This window comes from Hylobates moloch, unplaced genomic scaffold (genome assembly GCF_009828535.3).
Source record: "Hylobates moloch isolate HMO894 unplaced genomic scaffold, HMol_V3 SCAFFOLD_6, whole genome shotgun sequence".
NCBI classification, from domain to species: Eukaryota; Metazoa; Chordata; class Mammalia; order Primates; family Hylobatidae; genus Hylobates; species Hylobates moloch.
This window is the reverse complement of record NW_026652281.1, coordinates 104,258,286-104,284,159: the sequence shown is the minus strand read 5'-3', so window position 1 is coordinate 104,284,159 and position 25,874 is coordinate 104,258,286. Positions and strand designations below refer to the sequence as shown.

General features: G+C 45.7%; 2 protein-coding genes across 8 annotated transcripts in view; both read right to left on the bottom strand.

The window, feature by feature from the left end:
* The window catches only part of CDH3 (cadherin 3), a 163,934-nt gene that overhangs the window by 37,930 nt on the left and 100,130 nt on the right, over nucleotides 1-25,874 (bottom strand). For 6 of the 7 annotated variants that reach the window (XM_058441137.1, XM_058441136.1, XM_032157731.2 and 3 more), the window contains 7 exons: nucleotides 7,897-7,982; nucleotides 6,100-6,243; nucleotides 5,724-5,879; nucleotides 5,474-5,618; nucleotides 4,415-4,590; nucleotides 3,293-3,421; nucleotides 1,919-2,104 (listed from right to left, as the gene is read on the bottom strand). In XM_058441137.1, the coding sequence (XP_058297120.1) occupies nucleotides 1,919-2,104; nucleotides 3,293-3,421; nucleotides 4,415-4,590; nucleotides 5,474-5,618; nucleotides 5,724-5,879; nucleotides 6,100-6,243; nucleotides 7,897-7,982 (1,022 nt within the window). Of the gene's footprint in view, nucleotides 1-1,918; nucleotides 2,105-3,292; nucleotides 3,422-4,414; nucleotides 4,591-5,473; nucleotides 5,619-5,723; nucleotides 5,880-6,099; nucleotides 6,244-7,896; nucleotides 7,983-25,369; nucleotides 25,425-25,874 lie in introns of all 7 variants that reach the window. The other variant, XM_058441139.1, reaches the window with a different exon arrangement.
* LOC116471428 (CDGSH iron-sulfur domain-containing protein 2-like) lies at nucleotides 18,618-19,619 on the bottom strand. Its single transcript, XM_032755998.2, has one exon. The coding sequence runs from the start codon at nucleotides 19,554-19,556 to the stop codon at nucleotides 19,146-19,148; it is 411 nt and encodes a 136-aa protein (XP_032611889.1). The 5' UTR covers nucleotides 19,557-19,619; the 3' UTR covers nucleotides 18,618-19,145.

Here is a 25,874-nt window from a genome sequence, read left to right as displayed (position 1 = left end):
ATAAACACTCCCGTGTTTCCTGAGTGCACATCTAATGGGGCCTCTCAGACCATCCTAAAGGTAACTGTATTAATAAGCCCTAGAACAATGGTTCCCAGTGGAGTGGTGGTAATGTTTGAGAAAACTGGGGGGCCTGGCATTGTGGCTCATGCCTGTAAATCCAGCACTTTGGGAGGCCAAGGCTGCTGGATTGCTTGAGACCATTATTTGAGACAGCATATTGCTCTGTCACCCAGGCTCGAGTGCAGTGGCTTGATTATGGCTCACTGCAGCCTCGACCTTCTTGGGCTCAAGTGACCTTCCCACTTCAGCCTCCTGGGTAGCTGGGACTACAGGTGTGTGCCACCACACCCAGCTTTTTTTTTTTTTTTTTTTCCTCTTGAGACAGAGTCTCACTCTGTCATCCAGGCTAGAGTGCAGTGATGCGAACTCGGCTCACTGCAGCCTCCGCCTCCCGGGATCAAGCGATTCTCCTGCCTCAGCCTCTCGAGTAGCTGGGACTACAGGCATGTGCCACCACGCCCAGCTAATTTTTGTATTTTTAGTAGAGACGGGTTTCACCATGATGGTCAGGCTGGTCTCGAACTCCCAACCTCAGGTGATCCATCCGCCTCGGCCTCCCAAAGTGCTGGGATTACAGGCATGAGCCATCGTGCCCGGCCCCAGCTAATTTTTTGTACTTTTAGTGTAGACAGGATTTCTCCATGTTGTCCAGGCTGGATTTTTTCTTTTTTTTTTTTTTTCTTTTTTTTGAGACAGTCTCGCTCTGTCGCCAAGGCTGGAGTTCAGTGGCCCGATCTTGGCTCACTGCAAGCTTCACCTCCCAGGTTCACACCATTCTCCTGCCTCAGCCTCCCGAGTAGCTGTGACTACAGGTGCCCGCTACCATGCCCGGCTAATTTTTTTGTATTTTTAGTAGAGATGGGGTTCCACCATGTTAACCAGGATGGTCTCGATCTCCTGACCTCGTGATCCGCCCACCTCGGCCTCCCAAAGTGCTGGGATAACAGGCGTGAGCCACAGCGCCCAGTCTGGATTTTTTCTTTATTTTAGTTAGGACATTCTCTATTTTTAGAAATCATGAGTTAGGTTAGTTATATTATAAATGAACTTCATTTCACATCATTTAACAATGTCGAAGTGGCATTACAAAGTATTTGTTGTAGAAAAGAGGACAGCAAACCCCAGTCTTTAAGATACATTATTTCATACAATATTTTATACCCTGTTTCTCAAACCACACCATTCTTCATAGTAAACCAGGAAGTAAAAGAAACTGATGTAAGATTAGGCCCATCTTCTTTTTTTTCTTTTTTAGTGCTGATGGGACCTCGCTATGTTCACCAGGCTGATCTGAAACTCCTGGCCTCAAGTGATCCTCCCACCTCAGCCTCCTAAACTGCTGGGAATAAGTGTAAGCCACTGCGCCCAGCCTTATTCAGACTTTTTGACCCAACCCACTTCCTATACTCCAATAAAAACAAAAATACATACACACAAAAAAGAGACTTTTAGAGAGGCAAGAGTGTGCCTCAGTGATTCAAAACATTTGTTTATTATCTAAACACCTAGACATGAGTTTTAGAGTAAATGCAAAGTCAGCATGGATTTCAATAAAATGGACCCTCTATGTAAGACTGATTTGGGGCAGCCATTGGACACTGTGGTCTGGGAGGAGGCTCCACTGATGTGCTTCAATTAGATCAGTGACTCTTACCTATTTATGAAGTGGGCTCCTGGGTAAGATTTAGTTTGAACAAAGGGACTCCCCAACACAAGAGTGGTAGAACAGTGATGGGAGCCCCTGGGCTGGTGCGACTCCTGGACTAGCCCACGGTAGACAGTGGCTCCTCATCCTAAAGCCTGCAGACCTGACTGCCCCAGGTATAGCCATTGTCTGAGGCCCGAACTGACTCACCTTCCTGGTTGTCAGGATGCCCTGGTTGCTCTCAGGGTGGGTGGTGATGGTAAAATGGTCCCCGTCGTCACCGCCCACCATGAGGTAGGTGGCACACCACGCTGGTGAGTTGGGGGCATCCAGATCAGTGACTGTCAGCCTCTGCACCTCACGGCCCACTGCATTCTCAGGCACACGGGCCTCGTACTGTCAGTGTGAGAAGCACAGCACTATCAGAGCAGAGAATGACTGTCCTACTCCAGAGGGTGAGAAGCCTCCATCCAACCTCAGGGGATCCCCATGCCTTTACCCTTTCCTGGACCACCCACCTACTTTGCGGGGTTTCAGGGTATACACAGCGGCAGGATGTCCCCAGCAGCAGCCTTGTAGCTGCTGGCACAGACCACATCAATCTTGTGTCTGCTTTCCCTACACGCAGGGGCCTGATGTTCCAGAAATCTCACAGGTTTGCATGCCCAAGCCCCTGCCACATGTAGCTATCTACCCAGCTGAGATCAGAAAGGAATAAGGAAGGTGGCAAGAAGAGCTAGGTGCCTGAATGGGCTGGGGCACTGAACAGGAATTTTTTTGGAGGTTCTGGGACATGTGACAAAGACTGGAAAATCAGTTGCTCGGAACAAAATTTTTTTTTTTTTTTTTTTTAGACAGTCTCAGTCTGCCGCTCAGGCTGGAGTGCAGTGGTGTGATCTCGGCTCACTGCAACCTCCACCTCCCAAGCTCAAGCGATCCTCATGCCTCAGCTTCCCAAGTAGTTGGGACTACAGGCGTGCGCCACTGCACCTGGTTAATTTTTGTATTTTTAGTAGAGACAGGGTTTTGCCATATTGGCCAGGTTGGTCTTGAACTTCTGGCCTCAAGTGTTCTGCCCGCCTTGGCCTCCCAAAGTGCTGGGATTACAGGCGTGAGCCACCGTGCCTGGCCTCATTATAAACTTCTATTCAGACCTAACGTTCAGAGCTGTCTACAGATGGAAGCGGGAGGATGTAATTGGCACCCTGATTGGCACTGAGTCCTCTGCCTTGGAGGTACGCAAGCATTCGCTGGGAAAAGATGGGCAGGTGTAGGTACAAGGAAAATATGTTTTCAAATCAACAAAGATTTTCATATCCAGCACTTCTTTTCGGGCATCGTGTTAGGAAATGTACATAGATTATTTCATTTGAAACTCAGAACAATGCAGCAGGTATTATCATTATCTCCTTTTCATAGATTAGGAAATGGGGCACAGACAGGTTAGGTAGTTTTCCTAAGGTCACACAGCCATAGTGCTGAGACTGGCATTTGAAGCAATATAGACTGGTTCCAGTTTCCTGAGAAAGGCAAACTTTGGTCCTTCGTTATCTGATGAGGGACTGAGTGAGGAAGGGGCATTACCTTCTGGGGGTCAAACACAGGAGCATTGTCATTGGCATCAAGGATCTCCACTACTGCCACTGCCGTGGTGGTGGAGCCGTCCCCATCCATGTCTGTGGCCTGGATGGTCAGTGTGTACTCAGGGACTTTCTGGGGACAAAGAGAGGAGAGGGGAAGCCCATTGTGGGTTCAATCTGAAGGGTCCCTCCCCTGACCTCCAGGAAGCACTGGCTCATGGGTGTGTGGATGGAGAGGAGGATCTCTCCCTATCATAATGCTGACTCCCTGACCACCCGTCACCCACTGCCAGGAGAACAGAAGCAGAGGATACTGTTGGAGAGGGAACCAGTGATCCAAATAGTTCTCCTGGGCCTGTCCTAGGGAAGCTTGGCATCACCTCCGACCCTTAACTGCTCCAGAATGAGTTTTGCTTTTGTTTTTGAGACAGGATCTTGCTCTGTCGCCCAGGTTGCAGTGTAGTGGCGTGATCTTGGCTCACTGCAACCTCCGCCTCCCAGGTTCAAGTGATTCTCCTGCCTCAGCCTCCCAAGTAGCTGGGATTACAGGTGCCTGCCACCACGCCCAGCTAATTTTTGTATTTTTAGTAGACAGGGTTTCACCATGTTGGCCAGGCTGGTCTTGAACTCTTTACCTCAAGTGATCCTCCCGCCTTGGCCTCCCAAAGTGCTGAGATCACAGGCGTGAGCCACCATGCCTGGCCTCAGAATAAGAGTTTTGAGTGAGGATTTGGATAAAGGTATCAATTAGGAAACAGGCAGCAAATCCAGTATCCATGGAGCTAATTCTACTTTGTGAAACATAAGGGACCAATTTGGGTAATGTGCACACTAAATGAGCCACTCTGAGAGGAAATGAGAAAACCTACAAAAAATACCAAAAGTAGGCATTTTACAGCTGCCTCCCAGCCCTGGAGGAGATTTAACAAGATTGGCTGGCAGCGGGCCACAGGCCCAAGAAACCAGGGGCATCGCATGTGAACCCAGCAGCGGCCATCCCACCTGACGTGGGTCCTCACTGTTCTGCCTTGGGCTTTGTGGGCAGGGATAGGAGCTTCTGCTCTCAGAGTCAGGCCCCAGCCTGGGCAAGTCTGGGTAGGCAGTACTTTCCCTAAGGGCCACTCACTTCCCGGTCCAGGCCACTGGAGATGACGCTGATGGTGCCTGTGCTCCGGTGAATGGTGAACATGAGGTCGTGTGGGTCCTTTGGTTCTTGGCTATGGATGGAGTAAGCAACCACCCCGTTGTAGGTGTGGATGGCATCATCCTCATCTGTGGCTGTCACCTGCATCACAGAAGTACCTGGAGAGAAGGGATGAGTATCTTTTCCTCCCAGTTCCAACTCCAGCCCTGTCTACTTCTGGAACTCTTTTTTTTCTTTTTCTTTTTTTGAGATGAAGTCTCACTCTATCACCCAAGCTGGAGCGCAATGGTGTGATCTCGACTCACTGCAACCTCTGCCTCCTGGGTTCAAGTGATTCTCCTGCCTCAGCCTCCTGAGTAGCTGGGATTACAGGTGCCCGCCACCACGCCCGGCTAATTTTTAAATATTTTTAGTAGAGATAGGATTTCACCACGTTGAACCAGCTGGTCTTAAACTCCTGATCTCAAGTCATGTGCCTGCCTAAGCCTCCCGAAGTTCTAGGGTTCCAGGCGTGAGCCACTGCGCCCAGCCTCCATCAGCCATGTTCTAACACCTCCAGTCTTTGCTGCATTCCCTGTGGCTGCCATGCACTCAAGAGCCTCACATTAGGTGCTCTGTATTATGTAACAGTCTGCACATGGTATTTCTAATCTTCACCACTCTTCCAGGTTGATATTATTCCCATTTTTAGATGTGAGAGATGAGGCTCAGAGGTCAAGAATATGCCCAGGATCACAGCCAGTAAAGAGGGCAAAGCCAAGATTCAAATCTAGGTCTTTGAAGCTCCAAAGCTAGTGGTTCCCAAGCTTGGCTGATCATCTGAAGCTTTAGGGAAAATTTCAAATATACAGATTCCAGAGCTCTGCTCTAGGATCATTCTTATTCAGGAACCTTGGGATGGAAGGGGCGGGGGGAATCTGGATTTTTAAGAAGATCCCAAGTAATCTGATACACAACCAAGGAAATCAGGTATGGTAGGATCTTTTAGCATTTAAGGGTGTGGGCCCAGCCCTGTAGCAGTCCCCTTCCCAGTCCTCTTACCTGGTAGGACTCCCTCTAAGACACTCCCTCGGAAGGTGTCCTGGGTAAACTTGGGCTTGTGGTCATTCTGGTCAGTCACGATGATGGAGATGTTCATGGGGTCCTCCACTGAGGCACCATTCTCTGACACAGCGTGGCCAAAGAGCTGTGGGGTACACAGCTCTGGGGTCAGCCTGGTGCCACCCACCTCACCAGGCCTAGGACCCCACTTCTGAGGGGACATTTACAGTAGACACTAAAGGCTACTTGCCTCATACTTGGCAATCTCCTCCCGGTCCAGTGGCTTATTCAACAACAACCAGCCTGTCTCCTTCTCTACAGCGAAGATACCCTCAGGTGGGCTGTCTGCCCCCGGCCCCGTGATGCTGTAGAAAATCTTGGTGTCTCTATCTTTGTTAGACTTGAGCTGGAGGGAAAAGAAAATGGCAGCTGACAAAGTAACAAATATCCCATGACTCGGACAAAGAGTCCTCTGTGAAGAGGGGCACTGCCATAGGAGAATCTGCTCACAAAGGAGAGGGTTTTCTGTCTCGGCCCCCACATTCAGTAGCAAGAAATCTCATGCAGGCCTTTGGATGGGGGTCCCTGGGGCCACCAATGCTTCCCAGGAGAAGGCACAGTCGTACCTGATTCAGTCTCTGGGGGAAGGGACCCTTGCCATTTTCAGGGACAGATATTGGAGCAACCACCCAATCTCTCTTGTGTCTTCGTAAGATACGTTTGGATGGGAAGATCTTCAATGGATTCCTTTCCTTCAGCGACCTTCTTTCCTGCAAGGAGAGAAACTCCTTAACCTAGATGTGCAAATAGCTGGGACATGCTCAACATCCTCTCACCTATAAGAGTTAAGGGTGGCTGGGCATGGTAGCTCATGCCTATAATCCCAGTACTTTGGGAGGGTCACTTGAGCCCAGGAGTTCGAGAGCAGCCTGGGCAAGATAGCGAGACCCTAAGTTAAATTAAAAAAAAAAAAAGTTAAGGGTGGAGACCTAGATGAGCCTATTGCAAGGGAAACTCGGTGTTTACTTATACAGGAGGACCAGTGAAATATAGTACAGCACATCCATCTAGTGGAATACTGTGCAGCTCTAAAAATAAGAATGAGTATGCTCTCTATGTGCCAACAGGGAAAGATCTTTTTTCTTTCTTTTCCTTTTTTTGAGATGGAGTCTCACTGTGTCACCCAGGCTGGAGTGCAGTGGCACGATCTCGGCTCACTGCAACCTCTGCCTCCCGGGTTCAAGTGATTCTCCTGCCTCAGCCTCCTGAGTAGCTGGGATTACAGGCATCTGCCACCACGCCCAGCTAATTTTTGTATTTTTAGTAGAGATAGAGTTTCACCCTATTGGCCAGGCTGGTCTCGAACTGCTGAATTCAAGCAATCCGCCCGCCTTGGCCTCCCAAAGTGCTGGGATTACACGCGTGAGCCACTGCACTCGGCCTGATTTTTGATTTATGCTGTCAAATGAAAAGATTAACGTGTAGGGCAGCTTAATAGAGTTAGCATTTTATTTAACAAACACATTGTGCTTAATATGTGCCAGGCACTGTTCCACCTTTTGTGTAAAAGGGTAGGAAATAAGACCATATAGTCATATTTTATTGTATATGGATGAAGTCAGGGAGAATACAGAAAAAAACTAATAGTGGCTATCTGTGGAAAGAGGGTAGACATTGTGCTGTGCTGATATACTGTTAAGTAGGAAAAGAAAGGTACAGACATGTGAACAGCATCCTAGCTTTTGCATAAGGAAAAGAATCTGTTTTTATATATGTATATATACGAAATAGGTAACAGGTAAAAACATGTATAATATAAATAAATATGTAACACATATAAGTATAGACTATATATAAACTCTGGAAGGAAAGAAACTAGGAACAGTGGTTAACTGCGTGAAGGGGTGAAGGGGGCTTTGGGCAAATGGAGGCAAACAAGGGGAGATTATTTATTGTATAGCTTATTAATATTTATTTTTGAACCACATGGCTATATTAGCTATTCAAAAATTAAGACGAAGTGTGGCCAAGCACCCCAGGTGTATCTTCCTGGAGGCTCATGGGATTGGCAGGCCTGCATTTAGAACTGCCTTCAGTTGGGGTTAACGTGGATGATAAGGGAAGGAAGTAAAGGAAGGTGGAAGAGGGAATCCGAGGGACCCAGTACAGTGGGTGATTACTCACAAGGCAGCTCTTGGCTCCACTGGCCTGACCTCAGGCACCGCTGTTGGGTAGCTGCAAGCACTACCCCTCTTAGATCAGTGCTCACGCCCAAGCTGTGGGCAGCTGAGGACTAACACTAGCTCCTCTGAAGGGTTGACTTGGCTCACAATGTTCACAGCAACCAAAGGCTCCTGGCCAGCAATCTGGGCATGCACGGAGAACATCTTTCTTTTGTCCTGCAGGTGGACATGGTGTTTTACCTGGATTGTCTCGCCATTCCGCACAGTGAAGTCATCATTATCAGTGCTAAACAGAGCTGGCTCTTGCCCAGGGCAGCCCATGAATACTGTGAGGAAGGGGAAAAGAGAGCATTAGGAACGCAGGAGTATTCTGGAAGTTGCCCCAGGAAACGAGACTGATAAGAGTCCTCTGACTGGATCCAGGACTGCTAAGTGGCTGCAGAAGGGGGACTTGGCTTACTTTCTCTGACCAGGAGTGTGACTAATACAAGTTTCAGATGAGGCTTCCAAGTTTTGGTTTCAAGACGGAAGACCGCCTCGTGATCAGTTTGTGGGTCAAACTGTTCTTTGTTCTTGGTCCCAGAGGACCAAGATCATAGACATTCAGGGACATTAGCCCCAGGTGGCCTCATGTGACATGGGGTTGACTAAGGTCATAGCTAGAGGCAGAAGATTTTCTGAAGGCTGCAAGTCTATTTACACACAATATATATGCCCACACGGATCACTTGGACAACCTTTGGTTGTTTCAGTTCACTTCGCTCCTTCTGAATCTCCAATGTTTGGCTACTCTTTAAACAAGCACTCCGAGTTAGTAACCACCATTCACCAGCTGGAGGTGAATTTCATCCTTACAACGATGATACCGAGGTAGGTATTATCCCCCCCCCTTTTTTTTTTCTTTTCTTTTCTTTTTTTTTTTGAGACAGAGTCTCGCTCTGTCACCAGGCTGGAGTGCAGTGGCACAATCTCAGCTCACTGCAACCTCCACCTCCTGGGTTCAAGCAATTCTCCTGCCTCAGCCTCCTGAGTAGCTGGGGTTACAGGTGTGTGCCACCATGCCCAGCTAATTTTTGTTTTTTAGTAGAGATTGGGTTTCACCATGTTGGCCAGGCTGGTCTTGAACTCCTGATCCTGTGATCCACCTGCCTCAGTCTCCCAAAGTGCTGGGATTACAGACGTGAGCCACCACGCCCAGCCCCCTTTTCAAAGATTAGAAAACTGAGGTTCAGAGGCCAGGTCTACCTGACTCCAAGACGCACACTAGAGAATATTCACAACCAATGTTGTTACCTACTTTTATGGCCAACGCAAGAAATCAGAGAATCTGCCAGGGGCTACACCCTGGCTCCTGTCAGCACCATGCTCTTCTCAGTGCTCCCATTTTTGCTAGGCTGCAACATAACAAAGACCACAAGGACGATCCCACGCCTGTCCATAGATATGTCAGGCGAGGGCACCAACTGTCCTTTCAGAAAGGCTTTTAGTTTCAGATTATTATTTTGGTTTAAAAATATCTTTCCTTAAAATAAGAAAGGATAACAGATAAGGTGTTTTTTTTCTTTTCAATTTTTATATTTTTTATTTTTTGGAAACAGAGTCTCACTCTGTCACCCAGACTGGAGTGCAGTGGTGCGATCTCGGCTCACTGCAACCTCCACCTCCCAGGTTCAAGTGATTCTTCTGCCTCAGCCTCCCGAGTAGCTGGGACTACAGGTGTGCACCACCATGCCCAGCTAATTTTAGTATTTTTAGTAGAGATGGGGTTTCACCATGTTGGCCAGGCTGGTCTCGATCTCCTGGCTTCAAGCAATCCACCCACCTGGCCTCCCAAAGTGCTGGGATTACAGGAGTGAGCCCCTGCACCCGCCTCTACACGAATTTTTTTTTAAATTAGCTGGGCATGGTGGTATGCACCTGTTCCAGCAACTTGGGAGGCTGAGGTGGGAGGATCATTTGAGCCCATGAGTTTGAAGCTGCAGTGAGCTGTGACGGCACCACTGTACTCCAGCAAGACCCGTATCTCTAAGGAAAAAAAAAAAAAAAAAAAAAAAAGGAGTTGATCAGGGGCTAGAGAGAGAGAGAGAGAGAGGGGAGGGGAGCTACTGCCTAAGGCCTAATGAATACAGTTTCTGTTGGGGATGATGAAAAAGTTCTGGAGATAGATAATGGCAATGTTGCACAACACTGTGGATATACTTAGTGCTACTGAATTATTTACTTAAAAATGGTTGAAATGATAAATTTTATGTTATGCCTATTTTAACACACACACAAACAAAAGTCTGATATGGGAGGACAATCGCTTTGGAAAACAATTTGGCAGTACATATTGATATATGAATTCCCTAAGACCCAGCAAGTCCACTGTGATGTACAGACCCAACAAAAATACACTCGCCAAAACATATGTATTATAATGTTCATAACAGCACTATTCATAATAGCTAAGTTAGAATCGGCCCAAACGATGAGGGAGAATGGGCAGAAACACTGGGGTATATTCACGTAATGAAGTGAATGAAGCACAAGGACAGGCAACAACATGGGAAATTTAACAAACATAAGGTTGAGTAGTAGAAGCCAGATATGAGAGGACATATGCATGATTCCACTGACAGGAAGTTCACAACGAGGCAAAACTCATCCAGGCAAAGGAAGTTAAGACACTGGCCATCTTTTAGGCAGTGGACTCAGTGAATGGGAGAGGACAGAGGCGCTTGGGGACCCTAAAGAGCTGCCTCAGAGCCCAAGAGCTTACCACACACAGAAAGATCCTCTGTGGGAAGGCTGGAATGTGATCATGAGAAAGAGAAGATTGCTTAGGAACCAGCCCTGCCTCCTTGACGACATCCCCGCTGAGGAGTGCTGGGCTGTGACGTGCTTGGCCAGTGGGAGGAAGGGGAAAGGGGATCTGGGCCTGATTCAGTTCCAGAGGGTCCCAGGGGCCACACGATCCCCAGGGTGGCCCTGCCCTTTATTGCCAGCACACAGCTTTGTAGACTCATCTTCTGAGAAACGCTGCTTTGCCTTAGTGCTAGAAGGACCAGGAAGGATACTGTGGCAAAGGTTAAATCATCTTCAATATAGGGCGAAAGTTAAATAATCTATGGGGGCACTTACTCCATAGGTCAATTATCCAGCTATGCAATATAACACTTTATATAGGGAAGTTCTTATACTGTGATAGTAAAACAAAATAAGTAGAATGCAGAACTACTACATAATACATGTAACTATGCACAGAAAAATGACTGAAAGGAAATGACCTTTCCCAATGATTAAGGTCATTAGAAACTTATTTTCAAGTTCACTGCAATAACCATTTGGCCATGACTACCTGTTGGCAACTTATTTTCTCAATTTTTCTGCAGGTCCAAGTTTTCCCTTAACACGAGTTTTGTCCCTCCAAAATTCTTACGTTGAAGTCCTAACTACTGGTACCTAAAATGGCCATTGCATGTGAAGATAGGGACCTTAAAGAGGTAATTAAGGTAAAATGAAGTCGGCCAGGCACAGTGTCTCATGACTGTAATCCCAGCACTTTTGGAGGGCAAGATGGGCGGATCACCTGAGGTCAGGAGTTTGAGACCAGCCTGGCCAACGTAGTAAAATCCCGTCTCTACTAAAAATACAGAAATTAACCGGGCATGGTGGCCTGCGCCTCTAGTCCCAGCTACCTGGGAGGCTGAGGCAGGAGAATCGCTTGAACCCAGGAGACAGAGGTTGCAGTAAGCCGAGATCGCACCACCTCACTCCAGCCTGGACAACAGAGCAAGATCCATCTCAAAAAAAAAAAAAAGGCAAAATGAACTCATTAGGGTAGGCCCTAATCCAGCATGACTGGTATCTTTAGAAGAGGAAGAAGTTTGGTTTGGACACAGGTAGTTACAGAGGGAAGACCACGTGAAACCACAGGGAGAAGTTGTCCATCTATAAGCCAGAACTATAAGAAAATAAATTTCTGTTGTTTAAGCCACCCCAGTACCTGGCACTTTGTTATGGCAAACCTAACAAGTGGGCATCAAATCTCAGCTGGGCATAGTGGCATGCACCTGTAGTACCAGCTACTTGGGAGGCTGAGGTGGGCAGATTGCTTGAGCCCATGAGTTTGAGTCCAGCCTGGCCAATATAGCTAGACACTGTCTCTTAAAAAAAAAAAAGTACATCAATCTCAAATCCCTCCCCTTCTAAATTACTATTAATAGATAACATTTATCTACTACTTTTTTTTGTTTTTGTTTTTCTGAGAGAGTCTCGCTTTGTTACTCAGGCTGGAGTGCAGTGGTGCAACCTCAGCTTACTGCAACCTCCACCTCCCGGGCTCAAGCGATTCTCCTGCCTCAGCCCCTTGAGTAGCTGGGACTACAGGCGTGCACCACCACGCCCAGCTAATTTTTGTATTCTTACTAGAGACAGGGTTTCACCATGTTGCCCAGGCTGGTCTCGAACTCCTGGCCTCAAGCAATCCACCCGCTTTGGCCTCCCAAAGTGCTGGGATTACAGGCATGAGCCACTGTGCCAGGTTGATTCAGTATTATTTAAAGCTGGACTGAAGACCCATGTGAAAGTCCCTCAAGAATCCATTAATTGGAAATATCGCTGCTGATGTGGAACTTGAATTAACTTATTAGGAATTTATGCTTTCTCATTTGGAAGATGGATATTACACTTCACAGAACCATCAGGAGTAGCATACAAGTTGAAACTCCAAACTATGATGTAGTCCCAGCTGCTTAGGTAACTGAGGTGGGAAGATAGCTTGAGCCCAGGAGGTCGAGGTTACAGGGATCCATGCTCTTGCCACTGCACCCCAGCTGGAGACAGAGCAAAACCATTTCAAGAAAAATAAACCCCAACCATGCATGTGTACACCCTCAGAACCTTACAAACCATTACCCACCATTTACCACATGAGGAAACTAGGGCTGGGGGTGAGGGGTGGTGGTGGTGAGATGACTTGCCAAAGGTCAAACAGCTGGTGCGTGGAATTAGAATGAGAACCCAGGGTGGTCAGGATCTAAAGCCAGGTTCTTCAGTGCAGCATTCATTCAGGAACTACTTAAGTGCTCCCTATGTGCTAATGACATTCTTTTTTTTTTTTTTTTTTTTTTTTTTTTTTTGAGACGGAGTCTTGCTCTGTTGTGCAGGCTGGAGTGCAGTGGCATGATCTTGGTTCACTGCAACCTCCGCCTCCCGGGTTCAAGCGATTCTCCTGCCTCAGCGTCCCAAGTAGCTGGGATTACAGGAAGCCACCACCATACCCAGCTAATTTGTTGTTGTTGTTGTTGTATTTTTAGTAGAGATGGGGTTTCACCATGTTGGCCAGGTTGATCTCGAACTCCTGACCTCAGATGACCTGCCTGCCTTGGCCTCCCAAAGTGCTGGGATTACAGGCGTGAGCCACCATGCCTGGCCTTAAAAATTATTTTTTAAAAATGAGATGGGGTCTGTGTTGCCCAGGCTGGTCTCAAACTCCTGGCCTCAAGTAATCACCCGACTTTGGCATTCCCAAATGCTGGGATTATAGCCATGAGCCACCACGCCTCACCGAGGGATAAGACTTTTTACTGTATACTTTTTTTTTTTTTTTTTTTTTTGAGACAGAGTCTTGCTTGTTGCCTAGGCTGGAGGGCAGTGGTGCCATCTTGGCTCACTGAAACCCCCACCTCCCGGGTTCAAGCAATCCTCCCACTTCAGCCTCCCAAGTAGCTGGGATTACAGGCACGTGCCACTATGCTTGGCTAATTTTTTTATTTTTTAGTAGAGACAGGGTTTCGCCATGTTGGCCAGGCTGGTCTCGAACTCCTGGCCTCAGGTGATCCACCCGCCTCGGCCTCCCAAAGTGTTGGGATTACAGGTGTGAGCCACCACACTTGGCCTATTGTACACTCGTCTGCATTCTGACCATTGTGTCTGCATTAGTTATTAAAACACTGATTTTTTAAAAAACTAAAGGTCACCTTTTTTTTTTTTTTTTTGGTAGATACAGGGTCTTGCTATGTTTCCCAGGCTGGTCTAGAACTCCTGGGCACAAGTGACCCTCCCACCTTGGCCTCCCAGTGTGCTGGGATTACAGGCATGAGCCACTGTTTCTGGCCACTTTTCTCAATCTTAAAACAGCCCTCTTCCTAAGGGAAGGTCTTCAGCCAGTAAAGGGCTAACCAGACAATTCTGTCAATTATTTCCTTTAAGGAGAGACTCAATGACTCCAGTCCTCTCCTACCAGGTTACCCAGCAGGAGGCTAATGGATTGACTCCCCCTACTACTCAGAAGACTTAATCCCCAAAACTCTGAGAGCTGCTACTGCCCACCCCCCACCCCCACCAGGAGCTAGAAATCCTCTTCCCACTGTCTACAAAATCTGCTTCCCACTAGAGTGTACAACTCACTCTACTACCCTGTCTTCTGGCATATTTCCACTGTTACATGGTTCCAAATATTTGTAGCACAGTATCTGGGCTGTCCATCTATTCTTAGAAGGGACAGCGTCAACAACCAAGGAGAAGCCAATGGTCATGTATTATAGGTGTACGTGCCTCCCACTCAGGGTGCACATTCCAGATACATCTGAGGGGCTGGCCCCATCAGCTCTAAACTGCTTTGAGTTGGGTACAGAGCACAACCAAGGGGCAATGGTCCAGACTGATAGGAATACGCTTCAAACACCCACTCTGTTCAGGATACCCAGCTAAGTGGTTTCCTACCCAAATCCTCACAAAATAACCTGCAAGGTGGTATTACTGCTCCCAATCTGACAACTCAGGAAACAAGAGGCTGCCAGGGGTTGAACTGCCCCAGGAAGCAGCAAGATCAGGTTTCAAATACTGAAGGCAGGGAAACAATGAAGAATATGAAATTTGGAGTCCAGAAGACTTGGATTCCAATCCCTATAATGTCACTTATCTATCACATGATTGGGCAAATTGTATGAGTATATAGAAGCTCAGTTTCCTCATCTGGAAAATGAAACAATACCTACCTCATCAGGTTATTAGGAAGACTAAATGGGATAGTGTTCAAACAGCACTGAATACTGTGCCTGGCCCAGAGTAAGTAAGGTAAGCTCTCAATAAAAAGGTACCTTAGACTACTCACAATTAACCTAGGCTTCTGACATCCACATCCTGGCCTCTTTGTATGTATACCACCAAAAAATTCTCTCTCAAAGTGGGAAGAAGTTAGCTACAGCTGTATGCTTTACTCAACGGATGAAGCTGATCAAAGATGTTGACACACGGGACCAAAGGGCACAATAGGGAACTGGCTCAGTCTGCATTTGGAGAGGGCTGTTTTGTAGGGGTCCTCTGTGGTTTACCAGAGGAAGCAAAAGATGGAGATTTCACGAAAAAGCTGGCCTTTCTAGGGAAACTTGCTAGGCACATGTAGGAACATGAGTAGTCTTCTCTGCAAGCTATGAGTCAGAGAGAGTAAATGGTAAGCCCTGGGGCAGATCATTACAATTTCCTCCCAGATGCTTCCTGGCACCACTGGCTTATATCACTAGTTTCAAAATGAAACCGATATGAAACCAGGTCTCATCATCACCCATCCCTCCTTTACCCTGTCTTTTAATAGTCAGCGAAGTAAACTGACTCCTGTTCCTAACTGCAGCATGGTTCCACAAGGCCACACATCTTGGCCAAATCACGGGGGCATGAATGGACTTGCGTCAAACTTTCTGGGGCAAGTTGATGATGAGCATATGGGGCAATAGTTCAGAATTTAAGGCTGGAAAATGGAAGCCTAAACATAGCTCTTTCTTCCACACCCATCCAGGGCTTCAGACAGTCATTTGACCGCATTAGCCTCAGTTTCTCCCACAAAGATTCTGAATCACAAGGTCAATGAACCTGATGAAGAGGTGCCTGCTCTACCAATATAAATGGACAGCTTTTAGCACTAAGCCTAAATGTACATTTCCTAAAATATTGTCGGGGAAGGGAAAAAGGGAATCAGTAACCTGAGGCTGCTTCTAGAGAAATTAACAATTAATATCATAGAACACATTAAGTAGGTAAAAATAAATAAAAAGAGAAATTAACAACAAAAAAGCCAGAGCTCTATGTATCTGCACTCGATAGAAGACATCCAATGGAAACCAGGAGTCTCTGGCCTATGTTCAAAGCTCCTCTCTAAAGATCATCCTGCCAAGCCTGGCCTCGGGTCCTGAACTGGCGCCACTAATAAAACTTGGGCAAGAAGAGTTTGGTCCCTGGGGTACTAGAGCTATTGGGAAAAGAAAGCTTTTTAAATAGACTTATAAGAATTGATGGATGCTGGGCTGAGAACTCATTCCTCTTATGTTCCAGGCCTGCTTTTAGGTTGGAATTTGCCTAGACACCTCCATACTCCCAAGGGAACACCCTTGACGGTCAGGAGCTTGTCTCTTCCTGGAGGTGCTATGTGGTCCTGATATCCAACATTACTGGATATTCTGGCAAAATAAAACCACCCATCTCTCTGGAGACAAAACGTCCATCAAGTGATCAATCTCCACCAATTTCCCTACTAATCTCTGGGTATTTTGACTAGAAGAAAAGGAAAACATCATCTTAAACATATTGTGGCCAAAAGGCAGCCTGGGGAGTTGGGGGAAGAGATTGCCTAGGAAATTTCTATTCTAGCTTGGTTTAGGGACATATCTAGCTCACAAAACAAACAAATTTGTCCTTATAGCTATCACTACCTTCTGTTAAGGGATTGGGATAAGAGGGCACAGGGGAAAAGTAGGTGGAAGTGACTTGAAGAAAGATTCTGGCATTTTTCCTAAGTAAAACTACATATAGAAAAAAGTTCACCAACTAAGAAATACAAATTAAAAGGACAAGCGCTGTGTCACAGTTGGGAACTGGGTGCTGCTATATATGGCTAGGGGTGGGGGAATATTAACTGGCACAACCTTTCTGGCAAATTAAAATGCCTTAAACAAGCCCGTTGACCCAGGAATTGTGCCAAGATACCATCTCAGATGTGACAAAACCACACCTGCCAGGATGTTCGTGACTTGCTTAATAGGGAAAAAAAGCAAAAAAAAAAAGGTCTCAACAACCTAACTCTCAACAGAACAGTTAATTATGCTGTGCCACAGTCATCCAAATGTCTAATCTACAGCCTTAAATATTATAAAAGAAAACCTACCCAGGAAAAAGTATTTTGCAGAGGGGGGAAAAAAGCAGGTCATAAAGCCATTTATAGCATAAGCCTGACAATTATTATATAAAATATTTATAGTTTTATTCTTGTACCATAAAGAAGAGAGGGAGAGGGGCTGAGCCCTGGTACCAAGGCTGTGGTTTGCCTCTCCCGTCACCAGGTATTTTCCATGCACACGAAAACCAAGATGGTGGCCAGTGAGCCAGACCTGTTTTGAGGAGGCCCACAGGAGAGGTCACAGGGCAGCAAAGTGGGATGGGGGGAAGAGGCTGCACATGCTGGGATCCCAAGAGGCCTTGGGGCTACTGGATTCACTTGGGACCCGCCCCTGGGCACGTTGAGAGGCCCATTGCCCTTGCCAAGCAAGCTTGGGGCAGCTCCACAAGGGCCTGCCAGAGCCCTGGGTGCACCTGTTGGGGGTCCAGGCCTTTTTCCCCAGAGCTGTAAGCAGAGCAGCTCCTGGAGGGCAACAGGACCCAGGTGGAGTGCAGCTACACCTGGCGGATGGCGCCCATCTACACACAGGCCCCCTGGACCTGGATCTTCTTACAGATAGGGTTGACGGGGTGTGTCAGGGCCTCAGCTTGGAGCCCTTCTCTGACCCAGCCAAGTAGAAGAGGAAGCTGGGATACTGGGGAGGCAAGCCTGGAGAGTGGGTGGTGAAATCATTCAGACTTGGGCCCTCTGTCTCAGATCAGATACCCTCAACAAAGACTTGGGTGGAAACATTGGGAAATGGATGATTGATTTCAAATATTCATTTGAAAAGACAAAGGTCCCGTATGGATGGTAGGCCCCCATTTTGCTTATCTTCCAGTTTTTCCACAGTAAACATGTATTTGATTTTCAATCAGAATTTGATGTGAGTTAGGCCAGGCGAGGTGGCTCATGCCTGTAATCCCAGCACTTTGGGAGGCCGAGGCGGATGGATCACGAGGTCAGGAGATCGAGACCATCCTGGCTAACACAGTGAAACCCCGTCTCTACTAAAAATACAAAAAATTAGCCGGGTGTGGTGGCGGGCGCCTGTTGTCCCAGCTACTCAGGAGGCTGAGGCAGGAGAATGGCGTGAACCTGGGAGGCGGAGCTTGCAGTGAGCCGAGATCATGCCACTGCACTCCAGCCTGGGCGGCAGAGCGAGACTCTGTCTCAAAAAAATAAAAAGAATCTGATTTGAGTTTTTCCCCGTGACTAGAAAAATTACATGGTAACCCCATGTTGTTGAGGGTGGAGAAAGCAGTTCCAGGGGAGTTTCGGCTGAAGAAAGCTCTGCTGTGTTCATCAAATTCCTCATAACCCTTAGGAGGTAAGTCTTCCCTCCCAGAGTGAAACCCAAACTAGGCACTCTGAGAGTTTGGAACACGGCTGACTCAGCATGAGGTGTGCTGTCTGGCTCACTGACTACCATCCTCAAGGACCATGCCAGAACAAAGATCCCAGTGATCAACCTGAGACAGCTGTGATAACAATTAAGGGTCTGGTAGGTAAAAGTGCTGTGTATTGGCTCTGCAGCCTTGGGTCAATCACTTAATCTCTAAACTGTTTAACAGTAAGTACTCAATAAATGTAAGCCATTTATTGCTTCTTAATTTCCAGTCTCTAAAATGGGAATACACACACACACACACCCCCAGGTGCTTGTTAGGGTCAAATATGATGTGTTGTGCTTTATCTTTATTTATTTATATTTATTTATTTTTTGAGACAGTCTTTTTTTTAAAAGTAAACAAATCTTTTATATTGTAAATAACTGTTTCTCAATGGAACTTTTTGTATCCAGTTTACTTCTTTTCTAAAGCTGGGATATTCATATTAAATACACTACAATCTCTATAAAGCAAAGAGTCTATCTCTGTGAAAACACAAGTAATTCTTGATGGCAATATTTTTCTTAATTCACCTAAATAAATGCAGTTTGGAAGGCCAAAAGGAGAAAAAAACACTTCAGATTATCAAAACCAAAAGAGATATGAAAAAATAACATATTTAACAATGTAGGTGGGAATTTTAAATACAAGATCCTGTTGAAAATATTGATATTCAAAGAAACAAACAGCTTTGGATCCATAGCCACAATTCAGGTTTTCCTAGATTAAAATCAGAAGTGATTTTATTGTTGGAAGATACATTAATTCTTTGAAGTCAGAATAAGAGGCTTGACAATTTAATTTCTAATTAAGTGACTGAATAGACAAAGGATCAAATACAAACAGTAGTGCAGGAAGAAAATAAATTGGAAGAAATAATTGTTCGACCAGTAGTAATAATTAAGACCACCATTTAAAAATTTTCTATACACAAAGAATGAGAAAATATTGTTATAATATTATTATTATACTTCTTTCTTCTTCAGTATTAGTGGACCCACATTATCTCCTGTCAATTCATTGTGTTTATTATGTGAACCATCACAGGCAGGAAACGTTTTAGAACGCCAACACTGCTTAGTAAGACACAAATCTTCAGTGTTTATTTCATTCACTACTTTCGGATTTTCCTTTTGTATTTTAAGATTAATCAAGCTATCCTTCTGTTGTTTCTTCTTCGGGAGGAATGGACGAACTGCAAGGTAGCCAAGAAGTGCGAGTACACCAAGGAAAGGCAATAATCGAAGCCATTCTGAAACTGTGAGCCTAGCAAACCCGGTAATGCTTTCAGGGACTGGGAGCCGCTTCAGATATGCGGGGAGCTGCACCTTCACGATGCGGGCCACGCTCTCCAGCACCATCCTGGCCAGCGGCATCCACTCCTCTCCCCAGCCCTCTCCGCTCTGGCCAAGCTGCAGCGCCTGCGCCGAGAGCTGAAGCGGCCGGCGGGCACTCGCGGCCTCGGCCTGGGCGGCGGGCCCTCGAGACAGAGTCTTACGCTGTCACCCAGGCTGGAGTGCAGTGGCATGATCTCGGCTCACCTGAACCTCCCAGTTTCAAGTGATTCTCCTGCCTCAGCCTCCCGAGTAGCTGGGACTACAGGCACGTGCCACCACGCCCGGCTAATTTTTTGTATTTTTTGTAGAGATGAGGTTTCACCATGTTAGCCAGGCTGGTCTCGATCTCCTGACCTCATGATCTGCCCGCCTTGGCCTCCCAAAGTGCTGGGATTACAGGCGTGAGCCACTGTGTCCGGCTTTGTGCTTCAAAAAGCACAATAAAGTATTAAAACCAGGGGCAGTGATTTAAAAAGCAACACAGAAGGACAGGAAGGTGAAGGCCATTCAGAATCCTGATATAAGCAGAAGGTTTAAAAATGGGATCAACTGCCATAGAGGCAAGCATAGGAAATTAAATCCCAAATGCCATGCAGCTAGGCACAGTGGCTCATGCCTGTAATCCTAGCACTTTTGGAGGCCAAGGCGGGTGGGTCACTTAAGTCCAGGAGTTTGAGACCAGCCTGGGCAACATGGCGAAACCCCATCTCTACAAAAAAATACAAAAATTAGCTGGGAGTAATAGCGCATGCCTGTGGTCAAGCTACTTGAGAGGCTGAGGTGGGAGGATCACCTGAGCCTGGGAGATCAAGGCTGCAGTGCATCGTGATCACGCCATGCACTCCAGCCTGGGCAACAGAGAGAGACCCTGTCTCAAAATAATAATATCAATAAAATGCTATGCTTCTTTCATCCACATCTCACCAGTTTGTTCCTTTCTATATATTTAGCTCTTCAAAGAGGCCTTAATGTTGTCACAGAGCAGTGATTCCCAAACATAGCTGACAGAATCATCTGGCAAACAATTTTAAAAATCCAGATTCCCTGCTGACCGCCCACCTATCACTTCTACCGAGTCAGCTTCTGGAAGTGGATCTGGGGAAAGCAGTTTGTTGCTATTTTTTAAAGTTCTTGATTCTCTCATTTATTTCTCATGAGTAGGTAAATTGGTATGGCTTTTTGATGGCACTTCAGACCACATATCAAAAATTTAATTATCTAGATCCTTCCTCTGACCAACACTTATATCTGTCTATTCAGTATCTCCTTTGGATGCTTTCAAGATATCCTGAAATCAGTATGTCAAAACTTAAATTCACGATCTTTGCTTAACCCAAATATGGTCTTTTTCCAGCATCTCCCCCAGGGAATAACATATCATGTACTCAGCTTGAGAACAGAATCCGGGTATCAGAAGCAGCCCAGAGTCTGGAGCCAGAGTGCCTGGGCTCAAATACCAGGTCCACACTGACTTTGGGCAAGTTGGCTAACCTCTCTGGGCCTGTTTCCTCAGCTCTGAAATAAGAATGATGCTAATATCTACCTCAGTTGAATGAGTTAATACTTAGCATAACGCCTGGCATATGGTTTAGCTAGCAGCTGCTTCTTCCTTGACCATTTCCCCCTTAGAGTTTCCCGTCCCAGACTATCACCCACCAAGACTTAGGCCCCTTCCATCTCTACCCCTACCACCTTAGTGCATACAACATCATCTTTAGTATAAATGAGTGCAAAAATCTCCATTTAAAAAGATGAATCTCTTAAAAATGCAACAGCATAGTACATTTGAAAAAAATGAAATAAAGTCACTTTCCTGTTTGAAACTCAGTGATAAGCCTTTGTTCTTGGGATAAAAAAAAAAATCTGGCCAGGCACGGTGGCTCACGCCTGTAATCCTAGCACTTTGGGAGGCCAAGGCAGGTGGATCATCTGAGGTCAGGAGTTCGAGACCAGCCTGGTCAACATGGTGAAACTCCGTCTCTACTAATACAAAAATTAGCAGGATGTGGTGGCAGGCACCTGTAGTCCCAGCTATTAGGGAGGCTAAAGCAGGAGAATAGCCTGAACCCAGGAGGCGGAGTGTGCACTGAGCCAAGATCATGCCACTGCACTCCAGCCTGGGTGACAGAGCAAGACTGTCCCCCCCCCCCAAAAAAAAAAAAAAAAAAAAATTAAAAAAATCCACCAGCCTCCGGGCGCGGTGGCTCACGCCTGTAATCCCAGCACTTTGGGAGGCTGAGGTGGGCGGACCACGAGGTCAGGAAATTGAGACCATCCTGGCTAACACGGTGAAACCCCGTCTCTACTAAAAATACAAAAAAATTAGCTGGGTGTGGTGGCAGGCACCTGTAGTTCCAGCTACTCAGGAGGCTGAGGCAGGAGAATGGTGTGAACCCGGGAGGCGGAGCTTGCAGTGAGCCAAGATTGCGCCACTGCACTCCAGCCTGGGCGACAGAGCGAGACTCCGTCTCAAAAAAAGAAAAAAAAAAAAAAGGGCTAGCTTCAGCCTCCCAAAGTGCTGGGATTACAGACGTAAGCCACTGCGCCCAGCCAAAAAAATCTTTTTTAAAGGGACAAGGTTTTGCTATATGGCCCAGGCTGGAGAACAGTGGCTGTTTACAGATGCAGTCATCATGCACTACAGCCTAGACCTCCTGGGCTCAAGTGATCCTCCTGCCTCTGCCTCCCCAAGTGGTGGGACTAAAGGTACATGCCACCGTGTCCTAAAAAACAAACTCTTTAATGTGCCAATCTCTCTCTCTAGCCACATTGAGCCTCTTCTTAAATATAGCATCACAGGGCCTTTGCACACACTGCTCCCTCTGTCTGGAACAGTGTCTCCTTGCATTCCCATTCCGATTTTACACAGTTAACTCCTGACATCTTTCAGATCCCAATTCCAAAGTTACTTTTTCAGGGAAACTTCCCTCAACCCTCCCAAACTAGATCAGATTTCCCTGTGAAAAACCCTTCTGGCTCTGAATAACTTTCTTCCATAGAATTTATTACAACTTCTGATTATATATGTTTAGTAGTGATTGGCCGGGTGCCGTGGCTCACGCCTGTAATCCCAGCACTTTGGGAGGCTGAGATGGGCAGATCACCTGAGGTCAGGAATTCGATACCAGCCTGGCCAACATGGCGAAACCCCATCTCTACTAAAAATACAAAAAAAATTAGCCAGGTGTGGTGGCAGGTGCCTATAAGTCCAGCTACTTGGGAGGCTGAGGCAGGAGAATTGCTTGAACTCGGGAGGCGGAGGTTGCAGTGAGCTGAGATCTCGCCATTGAATTCCAGCCTAGGATACAGAGTGAGACGCTATCTCCAAAAAAAACCAAAAAAAAGTTACTAGTAATTATTTAATTGCCTATCTCCCCCACTAGAATTTGCTTATCACTATCTCCCAGCATTTAGCACTGTGCCCAGTACAAAGTAGGTGTTTAGTAATTGTTGAATGAACTATGAAAGTCACGTGACCCAGTAACTTCACTTCTAGAAATCCAATCTAAAGAAATATGTATACAAACTATTCCAGCTATAACAATACTGCTATTCCTCCTGCCACTGGCACTTAACATTGATGTACTCACTACATGCTGTTTCATATACAAACTCATTTAATCTTCACTATAACCATATGAGATCCCATTATATTCATTTTACAGATAAGAAAACTGAGGCACAGAGGTTAAGTAACTTGCCCCAAGGTTTCACAAGTAGTAAGCGGACAAACAGATTCAACCCAGACACAGTGGCTCTGGGACCCCAATTCAGGCACTCTATACATTATAATACAGATATATTTCATGCAAACTTCAACTGCAGAAATTTGAAATGGTGCCATAAATATTAGTCTTGCTTTTTATGTAAAGTTTGAAGAAATGCAAATCCCCCAAATTAAAAGTTTTAAGTTATATAATTTCAAAGCTGGAGAGAGTAGTGAATTGTAAGCATCCCCTTGGCCTCCCCACCCCATACATACACTTCACGTGTTCATATGACAATATAAGTCTTGAATCATGGGAATTATGAATTACTTGTAATTTTTTCTTTCTTTCTTTTTTTTTTTTTTGAGATGGAGTCTCGCTCTGTTGCCCAGGCTGGAGTGCAGTGGCGGGATCTCGGCTCACTACAAGCTCTGCCTCCCGGGTTCACGCCATTCTCCTGCCTCAGCCTCCCGAGTAGCTGGGACTACAGGTGCCCGCCACTACGCCCGGCTAGTTTTTTGTCTTTTTTAGTAGAGATGGGGTTTCACTGTGTTAGCCAGGATGGTCTCGATCTCCTGACCTTGTGATCCGCCCGCCTCGGCCTCCCAGAGTGCTGGGATTACAGGCATGAGCCCCCGTGCCCAGCCTATTTGTGGTTTTCAAGAATGCATCCTTTATATCAATACAACCACCCTGTTCTAGGCTTTAGTACAGCAATATTTGAGTTTAAGAAAAAAACTCATAAGCTCCTCTTGGGGGAAAATAAGAACAGAAATGAGTGTCTGCTTTAAGACTGAAAATCAACTTTTATACAGCAAAATGCTTGCTAACTAGATTTTGAAATCTAAAGAAAAACTTGAGAAAAAAATGTACTTTGCATTGACTGATGACACATTCTCAATCTCTCAACACCCAGGGAAAACAATGCTAGTGTGAATGAATGTGGTAGTTTACTTCTGAGTCATGCAATTTAAAAGTTTTTGATTTTTGGTGAATTCATATGCTTTTGAAACTATTGACTATTATTTAGATAGTCATAAAACAAAAGTTAATCTGAAAACTATTTTCAAATGGTATAGTAACCTTAAGTTTACAGCAGAGTCTGTCTTAAAGGTATTGTTTAAACATGAAAGCTCAATTTATCTGGATGATGTTAAGATGTACAGTTCACTCGATCATCTTTCTACAGCAGTCTTTCCTAATAAGGCAATTACTGATAGTTAGATTGCTAAAAATCCAAACACTTTACAATTTTGATGTTAACTCTTCCCTACCACCACATCTGTAAAAGATAAAAGTAGAAGACTGGTTAAATAAATCATGGTACATTCACCATGTTAAAGACTACGGCGCTATTAAAAACAAGATAGATGTGTATTTAACAGTCTGGAAAGATGCCTGTGATTCTAGGTTAAAAAGCGAGTTGCAGAGTAACATTTGTATGCATGATATAGTCCAATTCTTGTTTTTAAAATTCCTGTATGCATACATAAGTTTTTTGTGCAAAAAAAAAAAAAAAAGGTCTACAAGGATTCTTATAAAATCAGTAACTGTGTGCTTGCCCTTAAGAGAGTAGAACTGGGGAAGAAATTTCACGTGTTTATTTCTTTTTCTCTATTTATTTTTTGTTTTTTTGGAGACAGGGTCTCGCTCTGTTACCCAGGCTACAGTACGGTGGTGTGATCTTGGCTCACTGCAACCTCTGCCTCCCGGGCTCAAAAGATCCCTTTTTTTTTTTTTTTTTTTTTTTTTGAGACAGCATCTCACTCTGTTGCCCAGGCTGGAGTGCAGTGCAGTCGTATGATCTTGGCTCACTGCAACCTCTACCTCCCAGGTTCAAGCAATTTTCCTGCCCCAGCCACCTGAGTAAAGTAGATGGGACTACAGGCATGCACCACCATGCTTGGCTAATTTTTGTATTTTTTGTAGAGACGGGGGTCTCACTATGTTGCCCAGGCTGGTCTCGAACTCCTGGGTTCAAGCAATCCTCCCACCTCAACCTCTCAAAGCACTAGAATTACAGTTGTGAGCCACCATACCCCAGCCTTCATGTGTTTATTTCTGACTTGCTTCTATTGACAGGCAGTAGAGTTCAGTGGTGTAAGCTCAGTCTGCTTAGGTTTGAATCTGAGCTCTACTACTTACTTAGCTGTGTGATCTTGGGCAGGTTACTTAACTTCTCTGGCCTCAGTTTTCTCACCTGTAAAATGAGGACAACAATAGTACCTCCCTCAAGGGATGTTTGAGGATTAAATGAGCTGATGCATATAAAGTACTAAGAACTTTATCTGTCACATAGTAAGTGCCACATATTTTATTGAAAAAAGTGTGTCTTTACAGTGAACATATTTTCATGTATTAATTTGAAATCCCAACCAACCAACCATCCCTATGTAAACAATATAAAATGGTATACACTGGGGAGGAGACGATAAAAAATAAAAAGCTCCCCAGGCAATTTGATCACCAGCCAAGCTTGCAAACTACTGACTCAGAGGCCAAAAGCAGGGATAAACCAGTTGAAGTGGGGCTGAGTCCCAGTTGGGGAATGCAGGAGACTTCTGGAAGCGGAAAAAGACCATAAAAGACAAGAGAAGAGCAGGTCTCGAAGTACGGTGGGAAGCCTGGATGAAGTGACTCTACAGGGAGA